The sequence below is a fragment of the Muscardinus avellanarius genome (genome assembly GCF_963383645.1).
Source record: "Muscardinus avellanarius genome assembly, chromosome: 6".
Lineage (NCBI taxonomy): Eukaryota > Metazoa > Chordata > Mammalia > Rodentia > Gliridae > Muscardinus > Muscardinus avellanarius.
Window position 1 is genome coordinate 83,680,266 of NC_137791.1, and position 17,831 is coordinate 83,698,096.

At 35.1% G+C, this 17,831-nt stretch overlaps 1 protein-coding gene across 1 annotated transcript in view; it reads left to right on the plus strand.

Annotated features, from left to right (window-relative positions):
* Positions 1–716: 716 nt before the first annotated feature.
* LOC308264102 (transmembrane protease serine 11G-like) overlaps positions 717–17,831 on the plus strand; it is a gene marked incomplete at both ends in the record, with an annotated part of 35,144 nt that continues 18,029 nt past the window's right edge. Inside the window, 2 exons of the mRNA XM_080697233.1 lie at positions 717–781; positions 15,615–15,736. Of these exons, the coding sequence (XP_080553359.1) occupies positions 717–781; positions 15,615–15,736 (187 nt within the window). The remainder of the gene's footprint in view (positions 782–15,614; positions 15,737–17,831) is intronic.

Consider the following 17,831-nt stretch of genomic DNA (forward strand, 5'->3'; position numbering starts at 1 on the left):
GACCAAGCAGTAGGCTAGATTGCAATACAAAGATAAACAAAACTAATTACTAGAAGCTTACTTGAGGAAAAAGTATGAGTCAAATGGTGCAAGCTACAGGGAAAGAACATTCTGGAGGAGGTCATTTTATAATACAGGCTTTCAGGGTCTGTGAACCCAATGTAGACAAATTCTAAGATTTTAAGTTGAGGACTGTAACTTAAAAAAAAGAAGAAACATTATCTGCATTTGAGGCAAAGATTCAATGGGAAAAATAAATGGATTGATAGAAAATATACTAAATCAAAGTTAACAAAGATGTAGCTAAAAAGTAGACCACACAGAGAAGAGATGATTAGTTGATAAGGATCTTTAATATGACCGTTGGCTAAAATTTTATTTTAATTTTCCACCTTAAAGCAGGATCCCCCCCTTTAGAATTTTATTGGTGCATATAAGTATACATCACAGTGAGAGTCATAGTGGTACACTCATATATGCACACAGCCTCTCTTGGTATATTTGTCTCCTAACCTAATCCCAGTACCCTCGAACTCCCTTTTCCTGTATAGGCTAGTGCGATAAAAAATTAAAGTAAAAATAACAGGATATACCTTTAGAGACAAACTGCTGAGCCAGATGTATTAAGCACATATACTAGCACTAAGAAAAGCTGTTCAACAGCTAATGTTTCATGAAAACTGATCTTGTTTCGGGCTTGACTCTGCTAGTGACGGATGGTCAGTCTCGAGACTCAGCAGGAAGAGCACCTGCATGGAAGACAAAAACAAAACTCCTCAAGGTATTAAGGGGTGTTGCTTAGGTTTTGTACTCGATATTGTGTCTCACTTAATTTGAATAGCCAGAACCAGGAAATTCTCCCTTCCTGTAACAAAGATTTATCAAGTGATTCTTCACCTCAAACCATACTATTGTTTAACATTTACCCATCCCAACTTGTTAAGCTAGTTTCTTTTACATCCTTAAGTATTCTTAACTTTAGTCAGCTTACAAATCTGGAAGAATACACAGGAAACTACTCACTTGACGAGAAATCACAAAGCAGCATAGAGGTGGAGGAGTGTGTGTTCTTGACAGTCTATGATGTATCAGTAAGTTTAACTTTATTTTATATTTGAGAGATTTATTTTATTATTGTGGTTCCCAATGAAAATTAGAAATTATTCTGAGTTGGCAATCTAATCATGTTTTTCTCTTCTATTTGTTGGGGAAAATGACATAGTAATATTAATACTCTTTCAAGACGCCATGCTATTATTTTTACATTTAGGATTTGGGAAATTTAATGTTGGATTAAATTAAAATTTATTTTAATATTGGTTTTTAATCGACATTTTTATGTGATAATGAGATAATCATAGACAAAAAGAGGAAAAGCATAGAACTTGAAGTAAATTTATCAGTTTATAGAAATAAAATGGCACAAGAAAGAAAGTGTTTCTCCCCCTCATCCAAGAGTTTAGAATACATATTGTTAGTGTATAGAAAATAGATAAATTCTACAGAATATGTGTAGAATATATATAGAATATACATATGTATAGAATATATATTGTTATCTGTAATTTTTAAATTACTAATTAGATTGATACATAAAAAAGAGAACTATCCAGGTTGAATACGAAGTATCATAATTTAGCCCTCTTTCTGAAACTGATAAATATAATTGAAATATAAAAAATAAAAAAACATAAGAATTTTAATGTTCTTTGAGAAATACTTTGCTATTTGAAATTTTAAAACTGAGAAATAACATAAAAGCAATTTTTACCTAAGAATATAAAAATGAGATGCCAGTAAATGATTCTAAGATGTTTCCATTTTAATAGACTTAAATATATAGAAATAGATTTGAAAATATATAGAAAATAAATTTCCAATATTTTAGCCCTCAGTCTTCCTTCTAATCCACTCTACATTTTAAAATATTTTGATGCTACTGAACATTAATTCTTAATCTACATATATGTGGTAAATTAATACAAATTACTTAGGATAAAAAGGGAATTACAAATGTCTTTTCATATGGAATATAACCAGAGTTACAATTTTTTTCTTGTTAGCAATAACTGGAAATTTGTACATTATATTAAAATAAACACATTCAGGTATGGTGGCACACACTTGTAATCCTAGTACTTGAGAAACTGAGACAGGAGGATCACAGGTTCAAGGACAGCCTCAGCAAGTAGTGAGACTCAGCAACTTAGTGAGACCCTGTTTCAAAATGAATGATAAAATTGTGTTGAGGGTGTAGCTTGGAGATAGAATGCCTCTGGGTTCAATCCTCAGTACCACAGATACAAAAAAAAATTCAATGAAACAAAGTATATTCCTAGACCACAATACCCCTAACAGAATTAATTCTTTCCAATAATTTTAAGTGTGCCCTTTTGGCTGATTCATTTTATAGCCACAAACTAAGGTTTATTTTGTTAAAAACAAAACAAAATAAGCAAACACAACAAACTTTTTATATTAATTAGTATTCTCCATGGAACTAGTACACATTAGAATTTACTTTTAAAATAGATTGTAATAAAAGCAGGATGATTGTTACTAATATTATTATTTAAAAGAAATTTAATATCTTATGGAAAAATGTTTCATCAATAATTCAATTAATTCATTTTTTATCTTTAACAAGCTATGCATTTATTCAAGTCCTATTGTATGCGAGGAACCATTCTTAATATGGAACATACTATTTGTATTAATTTTCTGTTAAAGGTTACATACATTTCAATTCTGTATTGTAGTTGGTTAAAGGCAAAGGAAACCACCAGAAAGGTAAAGAGAAAAATGAAAGCAACATACTTGGAAAATAAAAATCTAGGAAATCCAAAAGACCTATACTTTGCTCACGGGCCAACAAACCATTTGCTTCTACATTCCTGCTCCTTTCCAGTTTGAAGATGTTCAAAATTACCCTCTCCAGGTCCAGAACCCTTAAGGATTCCACAATCATCTTCTCTGTTTTTTACAGCATTGCATTTGGTTTTCTTTAGCTTTGTGGCTTAGAGGAAAGTGAGGGGTGAGAGTGGTGGGCTGGGTACAGAAGGGAGTGAAAAGCCATCTTTACTTTCCTATTAATGATCAGTTCCTGAGAGGGCTTTCTCCAGCTGGAACTCAGTTTTTTTTTTCACCTGTGAATTAGATGAAGAAAATATCTTATTCCTTGTCATACATGTCAGTATTGAGTATAATTCTTAGCACACACATGATAGTTGAACCATTTAATTGTTCTTCAAATTTATTAGGAACAAACTAATTTCCAACCAACAACTCATCACCTCCTGGTTGTTTAGGTGTTCTTCACTTGATTCAAATGGATTTCATACCATTTTGTAGACACCGTTTTACACAGAAATTCTTTATTTACTTTTCTAATAAGTTACTGCATTTATTTATAATTATGCAAATAAGTATAAATACATTTATAGAACTTAATCCTTATTGCTTTCCTAAAAATGAGAAACTATGACATAGACTCTAAGCTAACCTCATACAGAAATATTAGAGTCTCTTTTCATGTGTAACACTCATCAGTGAAATATAATTTATTTTCCATGTAGACTGTTAACATCAACTTTCAGTTTTATAACAGAAACCATAAAAAGATTTCATCAAGTGACAAATATGTAAATGTAGAACATAGGGTCTAATAATTTTAATTTGAAATACCAAATTGTCACTTAAGTGAGAATCTTCCCTTGACTTCTGCCTTGAGCTTGAGGAGTTCTGTATTGTCAGTATATGAGGACTAGATGCAAAAAGTGCAAAGAGAGATGGCCCCAAAACAGAATAAGTGTAATTAAATTTCTAAAGTACATAACTTCAAGTTTTAAAATGCAATTAAAGCTTTTTAAGAACACACACACACACACACATATACATATCACATTTTAAAGTCATATATATTTTTAAATAGGACTTAACAAGACAAACATCTGTCTAATCATCTAACTTAAGATTAGATATTTTGCCGGGCGTGGTGGCGCACACTTGTAATCCCCGCGCTTGGGAGGCAGAGACAGGAGGATTGCACAGGTTCGAAGCCAGCTGCGAGCGCTGGCTTAGGAGATTCTGTTTCCAAATAAAAATGTAAAAATAGGTCTGGGAGTGTAGCCTGGAGGTAGAAGGGCTTCCAGGAACCCCAGTAACACACACACACACACACACAAAAAGGATATTTTTATAGAAAAGTCCCATTATAATTTTTACTTTAAATTTATTCTTTGTAATTTATCAACAAAAATTGAAGTTAGTATTACATTTATTAATGTATCGCAAACATTATTACCTTTAATATGAAACATACCTCTGGGTAAATTTTGCCCACATTCAGGTTTGTTTCCTTAAGGTAAACTCTTTCTTGCACACTTTTACAATCCTGAACTGCCATTCCATGATTAATAAACAACTGTTTGTCTTGATTTTTTATTTGACTGTCTTCTATAATCCCCTGAATAATTGAGATATAGTTCTTTCCTCAGGACATAATACATTATGGCCTTCATGAAGAAGGATTTCTTATTCTCCCATACTCCAAAACACTACATGATTCATGATTTAATTTTATCCTCCTTGCCATCACTGTTCATTACTTTTCATGGCCTTGTAAAATTATATTTTTCCTCAAAGTTTCTTTGAAGTTCATACAACTAACTCTACTGCCCACCCTCTTTCTTTCCTCAGTGCTATTCTTATAAACTTCATGATTATGCTCCTGTCTATGAAGACTTTGCACTTCCTTTCCTATCTCCTTTTCTACTCCAAGTCCTCCATTTCCCTTCGATAGCATTAGTGCCTTTATGGTAGATATTCAACATTCTAGTCATTTATTTCCTTTATGTTCTCATTTGTATAATCTTCTTTCCAAATACCACTCTCATATCCACACCCTAGATTTGTCATGACTGGGAAGTATTCTATCTGAATCATAACTTTGGATTTCTATCACTGTTTCAAACTTCCGTCTTACAGTTTTCTAATGCCTCAGAATTGTGTGTGTGTGTGTGTGTGTGTGTGTGTGTGTGTGTGGTACTAGGAATGGAATGCAGGAGCATTCTAGCTATAAGTGACACACCCAGCCCTAATTTTTTTTTATTCTTTATTTTTGAAACAGGATCTCACTGAGTTGCAAGGGGCTCACTAAGTAGCTGAAGCTATTCATGAACCGCGATCCTCCTGTCTCTGCCTCCTAAATGTGGGATTACAAGCGTGCATCATCACGCCCAATTTTTAATATCTTTTGTATCAATTGCCTCTTCAACACACACACACACACACACACACACACACACACACACACACACACCTTTGTTTCTCTTGTGATCCTTGGATTCCTTATTTAAGCAATTCTTTAAAGACATATTGGGACTCCATTAAATTCTCTTGCCCATACCTCTTTCATTATTCACATTGGCTAAATTCTAGGATAAATATAATCATCTGAAAACTGGCTCACTACTACTATCTGCAGATATACAGGGGTGTCTATTCATCCAAGTTCTCAACTCTGCTCAGCATTCATTCATTCATACATCTCCTTTATTTTCCATGATGCATATTCCAACTTCTGCTTCTTTAAATTTCCAACTCATGTCACCTGCTCTCTCATCTTCTACTACTTCAGAGGTAATATGATTCAATTACAGAAAAATTTCTTTAACTTCTTTACACTAAACCAACAAATCTGTCTGCATTAATTCACATCCTCAAGAGAATACCTACATTTGTGCAAGTTCCCTAATCTATTAAGTTGAAACAGACGAAATTGTCAACATATAATGACTTTGACCTAACCAAGAGTTAATTTGATATTGGTGAACCTAATAGTTTATAATCCATGGACATTCAAATATACACTGACCTAATTCTTCTCGCAATTTCATGACATCTACTGGCTAGTTTTTATTACTGTAGGAATACTCCCATACACAAGAAAAACAATTTCCTCCTTCAACTCCACACATAAAGATGAACTGTCTCCCTCTTTCCATACAGTCAGACTCATGAATAAAGTTATAGATATAAACTCTTCCATTTCCTCACTTAGAAGTTTTACTCCAACTGTATTTTTACTATACATTTTTGACTTGGATTCTTATCCAGATACCTAAGAACAACGGCAACAGAATAGTGTATGGTGTTCTCTTTGTAAATAAATTAATTCTCTGCACCAAAAGGTTTTAGCTTCTTCAAGAAAAATAATTATTTCCTGGCTCTACCTTTCTGGGGGTGCCCTGAAGGTCACAGCCCAGAAAGTCAGTGTCCTTGCTGTCTTGAGACCATGTGACTCAGGCATGCCCCTCTCACAAAGTCAGCGGGGCAGCTGCACTGTAAAGCTTCAGATGCCATGACAACTCTATGTAGTAAAAGTGCCCTTCACTATAACCAGGCACTCCTTCTCTGTCTTGGGGTTCTTCCAGACCTACTAGATCTAGGATTAAAAAAATAAAATTATTTATTAATGTAATTCTGCTCAACAAAATTTATTTCCTATTTTCAAGCTTCTAATTTTCTAATGTTCCCCCATTAACCACTACAATGGTAATTTTTCATTAGGATCTATTCTGTATAGAGAAAAAATGTTAATAAGCAGAAGACATAGAACTTAAGTGGACTCAATTGATTACTATGATAAAATCATTAGGAAAAATATCTTTAGCCTCAATAGCCTCAATTGAAAAATGCATATAACAATATTTACCATGTTGAGTTGATCAAATATTCTGCAGCTTATTATAGTTCATTATAAACTGCAAAGTGCTGCATAAATGATAGCTATTAATTATCATTGTTGTTATTATTAGTATGACCTGTGCTTTACCTTTACACTTCACTCTTTGTTCTCCCAAACCTGTTTGGAATAAGGTGGAGTAACATTGAGTAAAAGACCACTCCCTATCTTTTCTGGAGCCCTATGACTCTCTAAGATCATTCTCATAAGGCTCTGATTACACCTTGCAGACATAGGCAGAAAGGGCTCCCCACAATTATGGTAGCTTATCAGAACATGCAAATGCCATTTATGTTTAACTGAGGCAATGTAGTCACACTTGCTGGTATTTTGCCAATAAAATTTCAGGGTGAGTAATAGGAAAGTTGGGATAGTAGAATTGTCTAGACATATCCCTTGATTACAGTGCTTACAAGAATCATCAAAATGGGAACAACTTCTATATAGGGCCTCATTGGCCTTGATCAAAACAGTTATCAACTGTGTCCACTTTTCAAACCATCTAATTTTGTTCATCAGGGCCAGTCACAGACACTTCTTTAATCAAGTGTGATAATTGTTCACATTGAGTAAGCATTCCCTATCTCTTGTTTGTCTTTCTCATAATAGCTCTGTGGGATCATCTCCATTTTACAGATAAACTCAGGCTCTGTTAAGTAAAGCTAGTTCATCCAACATGCAAGTACCAAGAAATTCTATCTGGAATCGCCCAGGCTGGCTCTTTGTTTCATACATCCAACCTCTTCTTAAGGAGCTGGCAAGGCTGTTGCGACCACTATTAAGAAAAAAAATAATATGGAAGATATATTGTTTGTTTTCTTTTCATCACTTTAGGAGATATGCAGAATTGGCTGGAAGAGGCAAAACATGATGTAAAAATTCACTTCTTTTTACTGAAACCCACTTATATTTTTCAAAAAAATCTGTCACCACACTGTCTTCAAACATCTTTCTTAGATGTCCAGCACATGATAGTGCTGGATGTATACATTAACGTATAGCCCAGTAAAACCTACATATGACATAGTTTCTAATACTGTAATATATACTTGAAATTTACTGACAGATTTGATATTAAATGTTCTCACCACACACATAAATAATATTAACTCTATGGATGATAGATAAGTTAATTCGCTTGGCTGTAGCAATAATTTCACAATATAGACATATATGAAACTTAACATATATCTGAGTATACACAATTTTTATCAATATCTTAATAAAACCAAGGGAGGATACAAAGGAGCAAATAGGCAGCTATCAGCCTCATTCCTGTTCTTGAGACAACAATAACCTGAAGAACAGTCTTAATGTGAGATTGATCATAGACAGACAAGAAAATGCAGATGGGCAGGATATCAAGAGAACTGGACAGTTGAGAGAACGTGAGAACTTTTCATCTTATCTTTCCAGATAATTACCTTCATTCTTGACTTCCCCTTTGCAAAGTGATTCAGAGCAAGTGTAGGAGTATAAGAGAACCCACTCTTTTCACTCCCTATCATAAATGCTCCTCGTTTACATTTTATTGGCTCTGCAAAGAGCAGAGAGATGTCAGTTCAATGAACTACCAGGACTTATTGCCCACCTGGGTCGCGTGCAGTCCTATACATGACTGTGGTAATAAGATGAAAGAGAACACGGGCACAAAAATAAGATATTCAAAAAGCATAGCTGAGCTGGGCATGGTGGCACATGCTTGTAGTCCCTGTACTTGGTAGGCTGAGACAGGAGGATTGTGCAGGTTCAAAGCCAGCCTCAGCTACTTAGTGAGGCTCTCAGCAACTTAGTGAGACCCTGTTTCCAAATAAAGTATAAATAGGTCTGAGAGTGTAGCCCAGAGGTAGAAAGCCCCTGGGTTCTATCCCCAGTACCACACACAAATAAAACATAGCTGGATGGATGGCACCTGTAGAAGTGAGGCTTGTGGCTACTCTTTTCTGATTATTCCCATTTTCTCAGTGCAAAAAAAAAATCAAGGTGATAAACTGAGGGTGAGGATGAAGGAGGGAGTATTGGAGATTCGAGAAGAGAAGGTATAAAATGATTATGTACTGTTCACATTAGAATGAAAAACTAAATTAGTATAATGGCCAGGAAGTACTGATGGTCAAGTTGAGGTTAGTGATCCTAAATTAAAAATGAGATCCATTAGCATATTTAAGTACTCTTTCCCAGCCACATTTGTATATGCAAAACAGGTAAAAAGTTGTATTTAACCAGTGTATGCTTTTTTTTTAGGTAATCATGACAAAGTGAGAGACGGTATGAGTCTGAGAAACTGAGTATAATGAGGGAATATGAGATTTATGCTAGGAAAGGAGAGGGATGCTGACATGAGGGTGATGAGAAATAATGAAAAGGTGATAGCATCAGGGGACAATAAATGCAATAGGGTCGAAGTGAGAGTATTAAGGCAGTAAACCAAAGGGTGGGTAATTAAAGTTTAAAATATGGAAAAACTGTAGCTATTGATAATGACCAGATAAAGGGCATGATGTGAGAACGAGCAGCTAAAGTAGAGAAAAGGGCAAGCTCGTTGGCGCAAATGTAGAGAATGGAAGATAGAACATGACCACTACAGTAATATAAGTGGCGATGAATCATTGTAGGCAACTTTGAGATAGCTGTGAGCTGAAGGGGTTATTACAAAAAGAAATGGTTCCTAAAAGAGAGAGGAGGTGTTAGAAAAGCACCTGGAAAGATTTCCAGAAATGCCAACACTGGCAGCTGGGGAGAGGTTGAGAAGATATTTCAGGTGGGGTAGGTGCTGTGAGAAAAGCACAGGGTCAAGTGAATCTAAGAAGCAGAATAACATGTGTGAATGGAAGCACTATGCATTAAGGGCATAAGAATAAGTTCACCTCATCAAATGAAAGAACTTTCTTTTAAAAATGTAAATTAAGCCAAGTGTGATGATACACACAGGAATCCCAGTACTTGGGAGGCTAAGACAGGAGAATCAAGTTCAAGTATAGCATTGAGCAGGTCCAAGGACAGCCTCAGCAACCTAGCAAGACACTGTTTCAAAAACAAAAAATAAAGTATGGCTGGGGGTGTAGCTCAGAGGTCGAATGCTCCTGGGTTCAGTCCCCAGTACCACACACACACACACACACACACACGCACACTCACATTATATCATTTCCTTCACACATCTAAAGTTGCCTTGTATATTCTTTAGAAGTAATACCACTTTGTCACGGTCTCCAGAGCCCGATGATCTGATTCTTGTCTGTCTCTGTGGTTTACCTCCACCCTTCTTGAAACTTAACCGCAATCCAGCCACACTGGCCTCGGTTCTTCCAGGAACTCACAAGCTCATGCCTGTCCAGCTCTCAAAACTTGCTACCACCTGGTTGTTCTTTACTCAGGTGTTCTTAAACCTGTTTCCTTACAATTCTCCTCTCAGCTCAAATAGTACTTCTTCAGAGATGATTCCCTGACACCCAATTAAGTACCCAGCATGCCCAGCCCCAGCCTCTGGTCTCCAGTTACATGTTACTGAGTTTTAATTTTAAAAAAGACAAAACTTATTTTGACTTGTTCTCTTTGTCTCCGCTCTTATCTATTAGCCACTTACCAGTGGGAATCTTGCTTGTGTTGTTCATCACATTTTTCCTGGAAAATGACAGTTTTAGTATAAAATGAGGTCTCTGTAACTATTGAATGGATCAATGTTCAGCTAAAATAATTTATGGCCTATACATTGAAAAATATCATAGGCCTTTTGAACTAAAAATTATATCATCAAACTTAAATTTGGAAGGTAATAACATAGTAGAATATACTAGAGAGGAGATTATCTGGAAATAAAGAGATCTTTTAATATCTCTTATAATTGTCCAGATGAAAAACATTGAATATCTGAGATAAGATATTGGTAAGGAAATGAAGAGACACATATGAAAACCAAATCAAAGGTAGACTTATTAGATGAAGGAGCTCTACAGAAGATGTTATGTCATTTAAAGATCCAAGGGGCAAGCAATCTGGAAACTTGTGGATAATTTTATTAGGACCTATTTTGTTTAAAAACATGTGATTAAGATGTAAAGGAGAGTAAAAGAGGAAGGAGAGAAGAAATAAAATATTAATGTAGAGATAGTAATGTAACAAGAACAGGACTTAAAATAAAGGACACAAACACCTTTATGGGATAACAAAGAAAAAGAAAAAATTGGTGAGGATGTGAGAAATAACATTCATACATTGTTGACAGAAATATAAAATGGCTAAGGCACTTCCCCTATAGGTTAAACATCTAGTTATTTTATGGCCCAGAAATTGCACTATTAGATATACATATGTCAAAGTAGTAAGAACATATACAGATATATGTTATATTATATATTATATATATGTTCTTATATATACTATATACTACATACAGTATATAGTATATATATGTGTTCTTATATATAATATATACTCTATGTAGTATAGTGAGGGCTTCTTAGTGAAGCCCTCACAGTAGCATGAACCCATAGTTTCATCTACTCAGTATATAGTATATACACTTATATAAGAACATTCTTCATATGTTCTTATATATATAATATATACTATATATATTATATATACGTACAACTTTGAACATTGATGCAGCATTTTCATAATAACCCCAAATTAGAAACAACCCAAATATCTATCAACTGATGAATGGCTAAATAAAATTTGCAGTATTCAAAAATGTAATATTATTTGGCAATAAAAAATTTTTCTCTTTTGAACTAATATCTACTAAAACACCAGTTATTTTAATCATACTTTAATTATGAGTCAACTTTCTAGTTATGTAACATTATGTCTTTCTTATTTGCATAATGTGGGGTTATGAAAACAATACACATAGCTTGTCAGAACATAAAAAGTAAAAAAAAAAAACCCACAAATCTCATTTAATCTTTTATATAACTTTTAGTATTTGTGCCCACAGTAGCAATTTTATGAACATATAATTGTATTTGGTGGTATAATTATAATCATCATCATCTTTACTAAGCTGCTGTTATTATGACTAACAATCTCACCACCCTGTTTTTTACATGACAACAACTTTCTTCTAGAGTTATCTTCCCTAGTAAATGAAATAAAACCTTCAACTCGATGATCCACCTATTGTATTCTACATTTCCCTTATCCATTATCTTTGCCCAATAATTCTTTCCTCATAGATGCTCAAAAAATTCAGGTGAAGTAACTTTGGAACTCACATTCTAAGCCACTATGCAGAATGATCTCTTTTAGAGCTTTTCAAATCTGTGGCTACCACTGTGATAGCAAGAAATCCCTTTATTCATAATCTCTGAATCACTGAGCAACAACATTTTGGTTAAACAAAGCATTTAAAAATATTCAGGAAAAAGAACAGATGCCAAATCTATCTAAGGGGCAGGATGTGAAGATGTGTCATGGTAGAAGTTTGTAACATTGAAAGAAAATGACCAATATTGAAAAAGTAAGGATAGTTCTTTTAGCCAGGCATGGTGGCGCACGCTTATAATCCCCGCGCTTGGGAGGCGGAGACAGGAGGATTGCGCAGGTTCAAAGACAGCCTCGCTGGCTTAAGAGACCCTGTTTCCCAATAAAAATTAAAAAAAAAAAAAAACATGTCTGGGAGTGTATCCCGGAGGTAGAAGTGTTTCCAGGAACCCCAGTACCACAAAAAAAAAAAAAAAGAGTTATTTTTATTCCACTGAGTTTTGGTTCAGGATACACCTGACAATGGGCTAATGTAGACAATGATCCATGTGAAATTTAAAGTAAGAGAGAGATTAAAAGGAGGATGGTTTTCAAAAATTCTTTGACTCTTTGTGAAAGACTTTTTATGAATGAGTGGCTTTTGTCACTGTTTATCTTCCTGGTGACCTGACCACCTCCTAAGGATGAGGTCACTTATGGTTTTTCTTTTGTTTGCATATCAGAGGTTTCTCTAAGGCTGGATTTTTCCCAAATTACCATTTTAGTCCTCTCAGATAGTCTGGCCAAAGCTAAATTCTTTAAAATGGAAGGATTAAGCCAGGCGTGGTGGCGCACGCATGTAATCCCCGCGCTTGGGACGCTGAGACAGGAGGATCACACGGGTTCAAAGCCAGCCTCAGCTACCAAGTGAGGCTATCAGCAACTTAGTGAGACCCTGTTTCCAAATAAAATATAAAATAGATCTGGGAGTATAGCCCAGAGGTAGAAAGCCTCTGGGTTCCACCCCCAGTACCACACACAAAAAAAAGGAAGGATTAGAGGCAAGAGGAAGCCAAAGAAGACAAAAGAATTATTCTTCAGAAATTTTTAAGAAGAAAAAATTTAAATGTATCTTGATTCCAGGTAAATGTTTAAATGCTTAATCTTACTTCTTTTGATGCCATGGATAAAGATATTCATCTCTAGAAAACTCTTATTTTGTATTGATAATACTTTAGGACTGTCTCCACCTTATTCTTTTATTTTTTTAGTAGACAAATATTTATAAGTACTTATGAAGTACAAACTTCTACAGACATTGAAATTAGTCACTTTAAAAGTCAGGAATATTGTTAAGTGTATTCATATAGTTAACAAAATAAATTGAAACAACTTCTCACATGTGGCACATACATGAGACTGTAATTCAGTCTCAATGATGGTTCTGGTATCAGCCTTTTTTTTTGGGGGGGGGGGTCTGGGGATGGAACCCAGGGGCATTCGACCTCTGAGCCACACCTCCTGCCCTATTCTTATTTATTCTTTTTGAAACAGGGTTTCACTAAGTTGCGGAGGGCCACACTAAGTAGCTGAGGCTGTCCGCGAACCGCGCTCCTCCAGTCTTAGCCTCCCAAATGCTGGGATTACAAGCGTGCGCCACCACGCCCAGCTGGTTCTGGTATCAGAAGTAGAATATTTCAACAGATGACCACATGTTTTTAAGGATGAAAGTGCTGCAAAACAAGCTCCCTCTTTATGATTTTTATATCTAACTTAGAGAAAGGCAGTGAGAAGATGAGTTCAGTTCTTTTAGGCCTTAAAAATTTAGTTTTTCAACCATTATATCCTCTGAAAAGGGAACCTCAGTCCATTCCCTGGGATTCTGTTAGAAATTTTCCACAATTCTAAGAGTAATTTGTGTGCACTGTGTTTCTCCTTTATAAGACTATAAATTCCTGTAAAGAAAGGTTTACTGAAGATTCTTCTCCTCCTCCTCCTGTGTTTTGTACACAGTAATTCTCAATAATACCCCCTGAGTTAGCTAATAATCATATATTAGTGAAATCTATATCTCATCTCATTCCCACACTCTTGTTTTCTTAAATAAGTTCTAGGTTCTCACGTCACCTAGTCTTTGCTTCTGCTGTTCCCTCTGCCTGAAGCACATGTCTCCCTTGCCAGTCAATTCCTCCAACTTCATATTCATTCTTGTTCACATACGATTGGACAGAACAAGAGCAGGCACCTTGAACTCTAAGAACAATATTCTTTACACTTCCTCTTATGGAATAGATTTCTCTGGACACCCATGTTTTTGCTATTGTAGACTGCTCCTACTCCATCATTGTTTAGATTTTATCTTGAAACTGTGGCCCCTGACACTGGGATGGGACAGAACTTTGTCATATTACCCCATTTCCACAAGAGTTTATCAAATGTTAATCATTTGCATATCACTTTCATGTTGCTTACTATTTTTTTTTTTTTTTTGTGTGTGTGTGTGTGTGTGTGTGTGTGGTGCTGGGGATTGAACCCAGGGGCATCCTACATCTGAGCTACACACCCAGCCCCATTTTTAAATTCTTTATTTTTGAAGCTGGGTCTCACTAAGTTGTGGAGGGCCTCATTAATTAGCTGAGGCTGGCCATGAATCTGAATCCTCCTTCCTCGGCCTCCCAAGTACTGGGATTACAAGTATGCACCACCACACCTGGCTTTTAATTACATTTTTATACACTGGTACTATTATTGTCTTGATATTTTTCTTTAAAATTATCTTTTATTTACTCAAATAAATATGGTCTTGCTCTATGTAAAATCATCCATAAAAACCACAGGCTTGAAACATAACTCTAAGTAATAGATACTCATCATCATATCATACCAGATTTCCTGGGTCCAAAACCACAAGATATTGCTCTTTATTAATAATTTTTGTTTGCTAATTATTTTTCTTTGTTACTCTCTTCTATTTTCTTAAATCTTCATTCTTCATGTGAATTACAGATTAACATGCCATATAAATTGGTATGTGGTTTATATATAAAGGGGTAAAAAACACGCTAATGGCCCAAGTACTATTTCTGGCTTTCTCAGTATCTGTCTCTGAGGTTTCAATAATTCCTGAACCTCTATTTGCCTGTGTTCGAATAAGAAAAGTTACTATGATGCTCTCACTCTCTGAGGTTCATTGTGATCTTGCAAAAAGAGTTCAGAACACAGTATTATGTACCAGAGAGTACATGAGATAGTCAACTGTAGTATAATACTAACTTTTCTTTTGTGTGTGTGTGTGTGTGTGTGTGAGTATGTGGTACTGGGGATTGTACTCAAGGACCTTCTACCCCCAAGTTTTTTAGTTTTGTTTTGAAACAGGATCTCACTAGGTTGATGAAAGTGTCACTGCTTGCTGAGTATGTCCTCAAAACAGCAATCTTTTTGTCTAGTCTCCAAGCACTGGGAGTGCATTACCACACCCAGCTTTAATGCTGAATTTAAAAGCCAAATATAAAGTTAAATGCCAATAGAGTTTTTGATAGTATTTTTCCTTACATTTACAGAAAATGCATTCAAATGTTACCAAATATAATAAGCTAAGAATTCTGAAAAAAATAAGTTTACACAATAAAAAATAGCTTTTAATCCTATTTGATTTTAATATATATTTATTTCATTCTCAAAGACCAGCAATATTGAATGGAAGAACAAGTTCATTGAAACCATGGATGATTGTCCTTATTGTCACAGCAGTTGTGTTGACTCTGGCTATAATTATTGGTCTCCTTGTTTATTTTTTGGCATTTGGTAAGTATTTGACTCATTATATTATTTTGGGAGCCTGATGATTCATTTATTTCAAGACCTTAATGATTTTTAAGATCAGACTCAAATTCACATTTAAATAAAATTGTACTCACTTGGTAAGTAAACATTTATTCATAAAAATTATTTCTAGCACTTAAAACATGTTGTGTTATTTTATAGTTTCATAATATTCAGTATACTGAAAGCAAAAAAATATTTTAGTAGAAATTTTAACTTCTAGAAAAACTATGAGAATATGTTACATCCTGCCATTAATTAATAGCTTAAATTTATGGATGATCACTAAGAGGTAATAATTATGTTAGGTCTTAACTGAAACTGTGGAAGCTATGAAAATATGTGATCCTAAGACCACCTTCAATGTGTCCATTAGATTTTGGTATACTCCATATTGGGAGGGAAGAAAATGGGAAGGGGGTGTACCAAGAGCAGATGCATGTATGTCATTATCAACATTATTTACATTATGATGCAACATTATAATGCACCAATAAAAGCACAAAAATAAATACAAATAAAATAAATTAAATTGGGCTGGTAGTGTAGCTTGGAGGTAGAATGCCTCTGAGTTCAATCCCCAGCACCAAAAAAAAAAAAAATGTGATCCTAAAAAAGAGAAGGTGGTCATAGCTGTTGACTATGTTCACCAATAAAATGTCTGGCTTAGTCTTTTTTTTTCTCTACATTTTTTTGGTGGTACTGGGGTTCCTGGAAACCCTTCTACCTCTGGGCTACACTCCCAGACCTATTTTTATTTATTTTTTATTTGGAAACAGGGTCTCTTAAACCAGCGAGGCTGGCTTCCAACCTGCGAGATCCTCCTGTTTCTGCCTCCACATCCAAGTGTGCGCCACCACATCCAGCTGGCTTAGTCTTTTTAGTGTTGCTATAACAAAATACCAGAAGCTGGATACTGTATAAAGAAAAGAGATTTACAGTTTGAAGGCTAGATTGGGTGACTGCATCTTGTAAAGGTCCCTTGGCCACATCACAACATGGTATATGACATCTTGACAGTAGGGCTCATCGAAGGTAAGCAATGGCTGCAGAAGAAATCACATAGCAAGAAAGGAAGCAAGTGGCCAAGGTGGCACCAGTCTTACTCCTTGGTAATAACTACTTTCACAAGAATGAATCCACTCTCATGAGAACTAACCTACCTCACAAAACCAGCATTAATCTCTCTTTTTAAATTTGGTACATTGTAAACTTTACATCATTTTGGGAAATAAATTGTCAAACAGATGCACATATATAGTTTTTGGTGCCCTCCCACCATATTCTCCTCCCTCCCTTCCTCCTGCATGTCTTTGTTATTCGAATTGATAGTTTTCTGTATGTTCATAGTATTATTTCTACTCTTTATGAATTCACCTTCCATTCCTTATTCCTCTTCAGTTACTCCCTGGAGTCTCTGCTTATCTATCTAGTATAGCCTTTATTTCCAAATATCTCTCTAGCTTCCACATATAAGAGAAAACATACTCGTTTTTGAGACTGGCTGTTCTTGTTTAATAAGATATTCTTTAGTTTCATCCATTTTCCTATAAAAGACAAGATTTTTTTCTTTATGGCTGATTAAAATTCCATTGTGTATATACGCCAAAGTTTTGTGATCCATTCATCTTTTGATGGGTACCTGGGCTGGTTGCATGGCTTGGCTATTGCAAATCGTGCTGCTCTGAACATTCATATGCAGGTGTTAGAGTATTCTGATTTCAATTCCTTTGAGAACATGCCCAGGAGCGCTATCACTGGGTCATGTGGTAGTTCCATTCCCAATCTTCTGAGAAACCTCCACACTGATCTCCATAGCAAATGTACTAATTTGTAGTCCCACCAGCAGTGTAATAGGGTCCCTATTTTCCCACAGCATCACCAGGTTTATTGTTATTTGTGTTTTCAATGATTGCCATTCTTACTGGTTAGGTAGAACCTTAATGTAGTTTTAATTTTAATTCCCCTATTTGCTGAAGATATCAAGATAGATCAAAGACCTAGAAATTAGACTAGAAACTTTGAAACTGCTTGAAAAGTGTATAAGACCTTCAAAATATTTGTTACAGAAACTTCC